Below are 11,999 nucleotides of genomic sequence, written 5' to 3'. Positions count from 1 at the left end.
AGTAAGTTGAATTGGTATTGAATGATGGATAAATACGCCAATGGTAAAGATAGGTAAAGTATCTTGAAAGAGACGCGAAGTACCCATGAAATACTGGTGCTGGTGCAAAATCACTAGATGTTGGCCAAGAACATTACCATTATTGTTCAAATCTGGAAGTTTTGTTTGGGTTCATTATTATCAATAATGTGATAAATATAGATGTAGCAGTTTGTGCAAAAACAAATAGTTTAGAACCCAACATGGATGACATATGCATCACATATATGGTAAAGTATATACCGTATTCATTTCAAAACAGACCAAGTGGTTTCCATTGCTCAAACATCATTTATTTTACAATTACTGCAAACTCATACCAATAGACCGTAACCAAAGATTATCCAAAGAGGTTAAGAAGTAATTATGCTAAAGCCAACACATATGGTATGCGAATGGAAATCAAATAATTAAACGTGATTCAATTTCGACTATATGCATATTGTTATATTGCACCATTCTTGGTAAGTTTCTTACTGCAACTGAAAGTAAACAACAAATGAAGCAATGTCATTTTGTATAAGATTGTTATCGTAATTTTATAAATACACATTTACAAATGTTTTACGGAGCATATATGTGATTCACATTTAAGCTTGTATGCAAAGTAATATTTTCGTAAATCTCGCACCAAATGGAAACATATTTGTATTACATTGATATAGCCTATTTAGAGATGAAACTGACATTTCGGCTAATAATTGATATAATAGTGTAGATTGGAAAAGTTAGTGTAACCAAGCATTCCAAAATAAAATATATCTTTTCATTGCATTCTGTCTTACTTATTAATGTTTTGTTCATTTCAAATATTTACAATATCGAAATAATCACAATGATTTTGCAAAACGTATTATAATGCTAGAACGATTAGCAGACAATGGTATATAATGTGAAACAAGTTAGCCAGTTAATTTTCAAAATTATTCGTATTTCGAAATAATATGATCAGCCTCTATACACACGCATATTACATCACCCATCATTCTTTTGTGTATATGTATTGTATTATATAATACCTCAAACCAGTGAGAAAACCTAAAATATGCATATGAAAATGTCATGTTTGTTCAAACCCAACGAAGGTAATTGACGAATAAACATGCAATGATTATGTTTTGAGACGAGTTTAAACTATTCAAATCACCATAACGGGGAAACATCGGTAGAGGTAGTCAACAACTGTTGTAAGTGTGTACAACTTTGTTTGTTTTCCTTGACGCATTTTAACACGTTTTTCTTGGGAGGGGCTTTGATTAATGTGCTCGTTTGTTATAATTACCTTCCTGGCACCTCCCAGCTGTATCCAAATTCGTTGACATCATCGGTCAATTTCAATGTACCATCGGGTAATAACATTTTCATATCATTGTTCTCATCTCCATTGGCGTCACCTAGCAACCCACACACCCTCCCGTGCCACGCTTCATCTAAGTCGGCTTTCACAGCACCATTTCCATTCCATGAGAGTGTAAAAACGCCGTGATAATCCACGATAACCCTTGTTTTTTGTTTATTAAATCTGATTTCCATACTGTTGGCAATGGTGACAGGTAGTGAGAAGTATACGGATTTACCATTCACCTGTGCCAAACAATCGGATATTTAGCAGTATAATAAATCATTTTCCGTACACTGTGAGATTCCGCTCTATGTACGAAACATAACATAAATACGCCGTAATGGAGTAAAAAACTTTTGTTTGCTTAATAATACGCTATCCAAAATTGAAAATGGTCAAATATAAAGTTATCTCAATGTCATATTACATACTTTCTTTGGTACACATGAAGTGATTTCAGGTATTTACAAATAAGTAAGCACATTCAGCCATTCATATGAAGTCAAATAGTTAAAAAGTCAAATTGTCAAGAGTTTGACAGTTTTCAAATAACAGCGGAAATAAATTTATACAAGACAAAGCAAGAATAAAAACATTTATAATGCTTTATGATTATTGATTGTAGTTCATGGTTCTACAGCCTACCCTTCAAAATTCATTAACTTGAAACATCCGGAAACACATTTTTTCTTGGGACATGATAGACTTTGTGTCTAGTGTCCTATGCGACCAATGATGTTATGTTTATTGTCATCTACAATATAATATTTGGTAATTTTGGTTTGGTTAACAAATTATTTGTCAGCAGCACACAAATTTCCTCAAAACTGCGTGAGGTTTCTTTTTAAGCAACATCTCTGGAAAATCGTTTCAGTCTAAGATAATAAGATAGTAATGTCACGAGTTTACCTTTACATCAGTATTACTCAGTTCAATGACATCAGTTGGTAAGAAAACCCGTACAATTAAAACATATGTCTTGTTATGACCGTTATTGAAAGTAGAGTAGTGTTCAGTATGGACAGCAAATGTCCTCTTTTCTGTGCAATCCTGGAACAACTTATATGTACAGGGTCCATGGAAATTAAACTTCAAACCATCAAAAGTCTCGAAATGGGGGTCGCCCACTTCAGTTCCAAAGGCTGTGAAATATATGTATACGTGTTTTTCGTTCTACATATACATTCAAAATAAACACTTTGAAAGATTTTTTTCGAACATCATGGCCACATCGCATCCCCATTTTCTTGTTCTAAACGCACTATTATATAACTAGTAAAAAATATGTTCAAAATACAAGAACAAAAATACGAATTTAAAATGAGTTGAAGCAAACTTGTATGAAACTTCACATTCGTTCTTTTTCATAACAAATCAGAAGAAATAGAACATTTGGTTTTTAAGACTTAGCCCAAAATAATTAATCCACCCAAGATTCCCAAGAAAAGTATTTTCTTCAAAAATAATCTTCAATACAGAACTAACTAAAGTTCCAGAAGGCAACGAGACGAACAAATCTAAACAAACAAATGGCAGCTTGAAATACTCACGGAAAGGGTTTCCTGTGAAGGCAATCATAGAACAGGTTATAAATACAAAAATACATTAATTGTAATTGTATCACAAATATCCTTGAATGCGTGTTTTATTTACTTGATATGAAGATTGATAGCAGTTTTGTTCCGATGTTATTTGTCACATAAATGCGTGTGCTGCATATTAATCTTCCGTAAATTCAACTACAATTCTGTAATAAATGAAATACATCAGTTACTCACCGCTTACACAGCATATTCCCTCTCCAACATTACATTTACAGTTTTTAGTAGGTACTAAGCCTAACTGTGTGCAATCACCGTGACAAATCCCATTACACAGGTCGCAGTGCACTACAAATGATATAAAATATTAATACTCTGACTACATATATGGTTGTGGAACTGCTGCTTATGTTTGAATAAATAATTACGTACGTCGACATATTTTCAGGTTAGATTAACTAAGCTATCAAATAAAAATGGTCATCATTGTACCGATCTTTTAACCTTGACCATATTTGCTTGCCAGAATAATTTCAATAAGTTTGCCTGATCAACAAAATCTCAATATTAACTTACACTTTTGCGTGTAATGAACTTATTTATTTTCAATTACTTACATAATTTTTTACAACATATGCATCCATTGTTACAAAACTGGCCCTTTGTCCCCATTTCCTTCTCATCCCACTCACATACAGGTGATGTTCTACACTTTCCACGACCTGGAAATTCTTTGGCACACATGTCTTCATCTACAAATAAATGTTCAACTAATTAATGCAATTTTTTATGTTTAATTATATTTCCGAATATTGACCTTGCACTAGTTTTGTTTAGTGTTTAGGTAAAAATGGTCAGGTGTGTATGATTTTGCTGCATGGAATGTAGATTTGATTTTGCCTGTATTGGCTGCGAAGAATCAATGTTGTGGAAGCATCATCGCGTATTATACACTAGGCAGCTACACAGAAACAGTGCACAAGTTCTAAAATATAAACATCGATTTTTGTACTATTGCTATTCAAATCAAGCTATTTAAAATTGTATTCGTAAAAGCAAAAGCAATGAACATGTCATTGGACATTTAGGAAATGTGCATTATATGTGAATATAGTTTGTTAACAAATCACGTTAACTACAATTATTATTATAAAATACATATTATGAATACTGCTGATTTATTGCATACATACTGCTGCATACGAAAATGTGTGCTTACAACTCTTTCTAGGAGATTTGGATTATAACACGATCTAAACAAACGTTAAGCCTATAAACGTTCCATTGCTTTTGTGCCAAACCCCTTTGTTAAGTATAACAACAAATATTTCGTTGGTGTTTGTAAGCTCTTGTGTAATTGGTCAATGCATATTCAGCTCATTCAATTCTGTGTTTTACTCAATTTGGACCCTGTTTAACTCCGAGGTTACGTCCAAACGCCACTTTCTTGACTGGAGATCTGTGTTGAAAAAATACTCCTTTGTTGTTGCGGTGTACACAAGACGATGAACACTTATATTTGTTTTAATGTTTTTTAACATCTCTTCACCTATTAACGATCCAAAAAATCCAAATAATCACAACCTCATCGAAATCCATTTTCTATTGTTACCCATAAGCCACACCCATACGATTCATCAAAACGAGGGGTGTGGGGTATACTTCCTGTTTGTAATGCTATATGTTAAATCAGACTAACTATCACGTGAAACCAATTGAAAATCATTCTAAAATAACGTACTTTAACGTACTGTAACGTTCGGTTGACAGAATAGACGATAAAACACTACGGATTGGACCTACATAAATGCTAATCAATTTCACAAATGTTGTTGTTTTTTGTTGTACATAATTTTCGGTAATAATTCCGAAAGTGAAGGCTTATTTCTTCAGCAGAATGTAGCCGTTAAAACTTCGATCGATTATGGCTTAGGCAGCATGCAAGTTTTTTGTTGGCTCTGTTTTTGGCGTACTTCTTGGCCGATCGTATTTTTACAAAGGACCTGAATGTACAGCACTAATTTCACCCAATGTTCTGCTCGCTTCTGCATTTCGATCATTTTTTTTCACTCGCTTTTGCAAGCGCTTGTTGAAAACTTTCCGCTTTATTTTTCGATCGCGCGAACCCAGAAATATCGTCCGTCTGCTCGCTCGCATTTCAAATACATGGCCGGGCATCTATTTTTTTGTTTTTTTTTTTAGAAAACACATCAATATGTTCCTGGTTTCTCTGCTCTCTGCTCTGAGTTAGCATTGCCTGTATCACGTAAATTCTCGATAGTCATATTGTTGAAACGAGGTAGCAGCCCTGGATTCAAACGAACACAGTCCCGCTCTATCAACTTGTTGTGGAATGTTCACAAGAGGTCATAGTTCAAGTTGCGTTCGCGAATAATACAAAGTATGATGGATTTGAAATGTCGTTCGACAAAAAATAATAATTGGTTAATACTCATTAAATCCTCAAACTTTAGCAATAAAACAACCATTTCGACAACTCATATGCCAGTGATCAGTGTTTGGACAAGCGGTCAGTGTTTTTTAATGAGCGAGTGAGAAAAGAAAGAGATAGGGTATGTAATATAGTCGTTTTCCTGTTGCGTCACCAAATGAGGACATGGTATGAGTTAGTAGTACTAGTATACGCGGGAAGGGAGACTAGAAAGGGATCAGCCAGCATCCCTTTTACGGGGAAAACGTGAAATGTCGACGGATTTGCTTCGTTCTCACATGTAATATTAGGTTTTGAGGGCTTCTGAGTTCAACTCAGTTACATTGGTATTAAGTTGTCTTAATAAACTATGTTGACCTCGACAGATCTAAAATGCCTAAAACATAACTCTTCTGATGACTAGTCAAATTATTTTTTGCAAACCGTTCAAAATATAATTCTGAATGTTCTCGCTCTATGCATACAGTTTTCGTTTTAAATTGCATTAGCGTATTTCGGCTTTCCTAATTCTCTAATATTACAGTGGTGGCGAAAGGAATCCGATTGTACCACTGGACCGCCCCTACTGAATTCTTGTTGACATGCATCAATACTGCTGATAGAATTTTTCCACAATTTATTTAAATTGCTGCCAAGGTATATCTGTCACAGAAACTGTCCACAGATGAAATAATAAGCGCACATTCAAAGAGCTTTGACTCCCAGGACTTGCTCGTATAAATTTATTGTATGCTGGTGATACGTTAAATAAACGCCTCGCCTGTGTCTATAAGCAAACTCTAACCAAAAGCAGACATGTTGCAAACAAATGTCAGTACTTCGTTATTTCAACTACTAAGTACCCCTTTCTAACCAATCAGTAAAGCTATCAAAAATATAATCTATAACAATTCCATTTAATCAATCCACGGTACGTAATGTCGCGTAAATGTGTTCTAATCAGTCAGTAATGTTGAATAGAAAAATTACATTAGGATTATATTTGTAATTACTTACTGTTTTCATTGAGATTGCAATCTGCAATATGAAAAAAAAAACGTTACAAGTTAGTATACACATTAAAAACCAATGCCTCGGATGTTTGAAATGGTAGTATTGTCAAGAAAAATCACGATAACGTTATGGGAAGATTGTATTAATTGTCATGGTTATGAATAACTGAAGGAAAACAACAAGGATTGGAAAAATGAAACAGTCAGCGCTTCCATCAGAGTAATCCAAAGAAGAATCATAATTTAACGCTTGAATCTAAGATATTCAGCTGTTTTCCTGTATGATTAACACACTTGACCCGACACGGCAAATATCTTTCGAACATAGTTGTGATAAGTATGTTTGTACATTGATTTGATCAAAAATAACACATTTATTTATTCCACAAACAAAAATAAAATATAAAATAAACATTCTGACTTCCGAACTGTATACACTTCATGTGTTGTATATTTTGTTAATGTTGTAGATGCTGGAATTTGGTGAAACATAGTATGTTTGTAATAAAATATTCAAAAAGGATATTGCCCCAGTGAATCACTGTTGAATTAAGTAACTAAAATATTAATTTTCAACTGCATAGTATCTGTATCAGAAATGATTACTTACTTTTTTCGCAGCATTTTTCATCTGGGGGGCAAACGCACGGATTGTCCTTACATTCAATTGTCCTTGGTGGATCACAATTATTATTACATGATTTGTCCTGGCACCAGAACTTGTCTGTTTCACAGCTATCTGTGTTAACAAATAAAACTTTTACTGTTTATGTGTTTCATGTTGACATGTTCAAGTTTAAAACACAGACCCATATTTTTTACCTTATTTTCAAATATGTATTAATATTACCATAATAATAATTGTGCTCGGTTTAATACAAATCAAATGATTTAAATATCAACACAGTAACCAACGTTTACTCTTGAAGATTTTAGCTGGAAGAACTTATTTAAAATGAAAAATAACAATCCTAGTCATTAGGTGCATATTACACTCAAAACGATGAAACAAATCCTAACTTTAAGGGACACGGGCATTTGACCGAGGATATTCAACTAATACGCGTATATGAACATATTCAAGAGCTCTATAAATTGTAAAAAGCACATACACGCAGTGTGAATGTCGCTGACTTGAGCAAAATTGTTAAATGAATCTTACCATCAGGAATACAACAATTCAGTCCGTTAGGACAATGACATTTTTCCGTAGGGGACAATTTTGTGTTTACTGGGCATTCGCCATCATAACATAGACCATTACACTCAACACAGCTTTCTGAAGAAGATAACAAGAAAAGCATATTACATTTTATTTTCATGATGAACCATATCAAAATATCATACTATTTGAATAGACGACCTTCTATAATAAAGTTTTCGTGTATATTACAAGTTTACTAAGCCTGCACATTGTAAATCTATATGTGGGTCATATATTCAGTACAAACAACGTGTTAAAGTAAATTGGTGATCGATTAATTGTTTCTAAACAATGCGTGTTAGAAATTCATTGTATTTGACTAGTACTCTGTATAATAGGTCAGCACACAAGTAGGCATACACATTGTTGTATTGTTAAACAACAGGATGTTCACGATTTCATGGTCATGACCCTACTTGTGACGATGAGCTCATTTTTGAAAATTCATTTGAACATTTTGTATTCAATGAATGATTAAAATACGTGATGCATTCTTGGTAAACAAGCCATGTATGGCACAGTCCCAGTTAGTTATCAAATTTAAGATATATAGTTTTGTTTATAGTAATATAGCTGGAATATAACCATGTCAGGAATATGATTTTTTAAAATTAAATTGATTGAGATTTGTATATGATTGTCAAACAATTACTTGTCCATATTGAGAGATATTGCTCTGGAAGAAAATCAGCCATTTTGAATATATGTATATATATAACATGATGTATAATGAATATATAAAATTTGAATATAATCAGTCAAAGCATTTAAGAGATATGGCTCTAGAAGCTCAATCATTAAAACAAAATGGCCGCCAGTCAGCCATTTTGAATCCAATTTGAAAAATAAATGTCTAATGTATGTACCAACTTTGAACGAAATCCATCCATAAATGCTTGTTACTTCATGATTGTTTAGCACAGAAATGACCACCATTCGGCCATTTTGAATATGATCGTCAAACCAATATATTTGTTTATCTATGACATGATGTATAATGAATATTTAAAATTCGAATATAATCAGTCAAAACAAGTCGGAGATATGGGTCTAGAAGGCCATTCATTAAAACAAAATGGCCACCAGACAGCCATTTTGAATCCGATCTGAAAAATAAATGATGTGCATCAGGAACCTGTAATGTCTAACATATATACCAAGTTTGAACGAAATCCATATATAAATGCCAGAAATGCTTGATATTTGATGATTTTTTAGCACAAAAAATAGGAACGTCAAACCAGAGATATGGCACGAGAACCACATTCATTAAAACAAAATGGCCGCCAGTCGGCCATTTCGAATCTTATCTGAAAAACAAAATTATTTGCATCAGGTCCTATAATGTCTAATGTATATACCAAGTTTGAACAAAATCCATCTGTAAACAGCCGAGAAATGCTTGATTTTTAGGATTTTTTAGCACAAAACGCACGCACGCACGGACACAAGGACGTCAAAACATAAGTCCCCGTTTTCGGGCTGCGTCCGAACGGGGACTAAAAATAATCCTAAGATAAGAAGCAACAGACATACTGACAAAGCACTTCTTTGATGGTGGACACTGTGTTGTGAATGGCAGTTCGACTTCTCCGAGAAGAGGAGCGTTGCGACAAACTCCACCGGCTTCATGACACGTTTTATCTACATAAAGATAAATATTTGGTTAATTAATTTAACATTACATTGCTATCAGTTTAGCAAGTTTGTGTATAACCTAATATATAGGTGTATGTAAAATGGGACATATAAATTACTCACCAACACAGCATATTGTTCCTATTGGTGTGTAACAGTATACTTGAACCATTGATGTACCGCAATCATTTCCACCATGAACATAACCACCACAGTCAGCCGAACAGTCAATTCCTGCAGCCGAGTAAAAAAGGTTATCAATCAAATATTTTAACCGAAAATTTGAAAAAAAAGTATTGAAGTATTAACTTACTTCCATCATCGTAGGTACTAGGATCTTCATCTTCATAATGGTCTCTACCATATCTTTTAATGGCTTGTAATTGTTCAGCCGTCTTAATAAGAAAAGAATAAATGAATGATATAATAGGATGTGCGTTTAACTAATAATTCGAATACGTAAAATATAAAATGACTACAACTTACGGTAGGAATCACAGAATAAATTTTCCACACAAGTATAAATGTAAATATCCACACTCGAGACATTTTCTACCTATAAAAAAGAATTTATTAATAATGAAGATACACAACAACACATACAAATAATGTTATGTTTCTAGATAATGTTAGATTAAATGATTGATTTTTTTAAGCATTCATAGTATGTATTTGAGATTGCTTTATATGAGAGATTAACACATGTTTTGTGAATGCATACATTATATTAAATCAAGACGGCAAAAATCCTTAATAATAAATCAATGTTACATCACCACACCTGAAAACCTTTCAAATTTTCAAAATCTCAAATGCTACTTTGTGTCATGTATTTTCTTCAAAAATAACGCGATATTTCGCAGATGCTGACCAGGCACGAAGTATGATGTAAAATGCTATATTCAAAGCTATTATAAGTTATTGTCTCAAATGTATTCGAATTAAGACCATCATTTCGGGATCACCATGGTGTGCATCAACCAGTTTCCCGCTTTCACATATGCCAATAACCAAATAACAACACAATTATATAAACACGTTATATCCCATATACATAAATCAGGATAGTGCATACAATGTTGGCGCTTACAAAACGTATTAATCAATTGAATAAAATATACGAACAAAATGAAATTAAATTAATTTTTGACACACAAACCAACTGAAATGACAGTGTAATATATAATGTTTATAAATTTTAATAAATAGCTCATATTTAGCATCTAATCACTGGCTTTAAACACTTATTATTTATTATGACCAATAATTATAACACAGTAAGCTAATTGCATAGAATTAGAGAATTCAGAGTATTCATATTATATTGAGTCAATAGAACTAAATCTTTGCTTGCAATAAGAATGCTTTTTGACGCAACTCCAGTTACGGTACTAAGTCAGAGACTATTTGGTGAATGTATACCAACCAAATACTTGAATAATTATAATCAGCTCTCACACTACGAACACAATAATGTCATGTTACATATTCAACAGAACATACACCCCCCAATAAAACTTCAATATTATATAAATAGGATTCGATCACGCTAATCAAATATGATTTGACAAATTACAATGCAAAGATTGATTTTATCCAAGCATGTTCATTAACTAGGAACAATAATTGTGTTACGCCCGGACTCTATTTAGAATTTGTTGAATGTGTAATTTATATTACCAGTCAACTAATTACACAGAATCATTTTTCAACGCATATATATGTATACACGACAGTAAAACCTAAGCCATTAGAAATTGGCACTCCTGAGTCCAGTGCATATAAAATGACGCTGTAAATTACAGGTAACACAATAACAATCATTGTAAATCATATCTTCATGTAGGAAAAGTCTGATTGGAGTTTTAAAGGCAAAATTCAACACACACGATGTTTCAGTAAATTCAATGCTATTTAAAATAACCATGGGTAGGATATTTCCACAAGGGACAAAAATGTAAAAAAACGCTGTGATATTTTGACCGCAATTGTCATTATAAACAGTGGAGAATATTCGTCAATTTGGGAACACAATTATTTTACAAAACATCAGAATAACCTTTGAATGATTCAGATTGTCAAAATTATTCGAAATAGTAAAAATGAATTTAACAAATTTATACCAGCAGATACTGGAAGCAAGACCGACCCAATTATGTGTTTATTGCACAAGATCTGGACAAGTCAACGTCATGATACTTTGACATCCGATTGGAGATGGTTTATATTCAAATACAGAACACTGATTATCAGATGTGTATATATCGGATCACACAGAATGATATACAGAATATTGCCTCATACACACATACAGAATAAAATTTACAATTACCTTGATGTACTTGTTAGACTATTGCTGTGTTCAGGTCTGGAAAGCTTGGATATATATCGGCGATGTGATATTTTGTGAAATAACGCGAATATATAGAGATTTTTGGATCATGCTAATCATGTTTGCTTTTATGTGGCCAATAGGACGATAGCCATGTGTGTTTCACATTTCCATATCAGGGAGGATACTGACTAGATTTAGTAGATATTATTATGTGACACAATATTAATTTGACGTCTTATGAAGTCGTTGTTTATTTCGACCGAAACACCTGTGGTTCACTTGCACAACAGTGATGATTACAATTAAGATTACACTATTATTAATCAATGAATTAAACAGCATGTTGGAAAATATTATCTTCATGCATCATAATGTCTTCATGCAATTGAAGTATAATTCAACAAACAAACAACCAGGCAAACCAAACGCAACACATTATTTACGCTACCGGAAATA

At 33.0% G+C, this 11,999-nt stretch overlaps 1 protein-coding gene across 1 annotated transcript; it reads right to left on the bottom strand.

The window, feature by feature from the left end:
- Nucleotides 1–310: 310 nt before the first annotated feature.
- Nucleotides 311–11,607, bottom strand: LOC146735692 (BMP-binding endothelial regulator protein-like). Its single transcript, XM_085506217.1, has 14 exons — nt 11,541–11,607; nt 9,695–9,764; nt 9,522–9,603; nt 9,332–9,442; nt 9,107–9,214; nt 7,529–7,645; nt 6,977–7,105; nt 6,371–6,391; nt 3,540–3,674; nt 3,160–3,270; nt 2,932–2,943; nt 2,291–2,523; nt 1,322–1,623; nt 311–521 (listed from the first exon to the last, which is right to left on the bottom strand). Exons 2-14 carry the CDS (start codon nt 9,755–9,757, stop codon nt 485–487), a joined length of 1,461 nt encoding a protein of 486 aa, XP_085362343.1. The 5' UTR covers nt 9,758–9,764; nt 11,541–11,607; the 3' UTR covers nt 311–484.
- Nucleotides 11,608–11,999: the final 392 nt, after the last annotated feature.

Source organism: Saccoglossus kowalevskii, chromosome 12, assembly GCF_978046115.1.
Source record: "Saccoglossus kowalevskii chromosome 12, keSacKowa6.1, whole genome shotgun sequence".
Lineage (NCBI taxonomy): Eukaryota > Metazoa > Hemichordata > Enteropneusta > Harrimaniidae > Saccoglossus > Saccoglossus kowalevskii.
The sequence above is the reverse complement of the archived record's forward strand: the minus strand, read 5'-3'. Positions and strand labels throughout refer to the sequence as shown.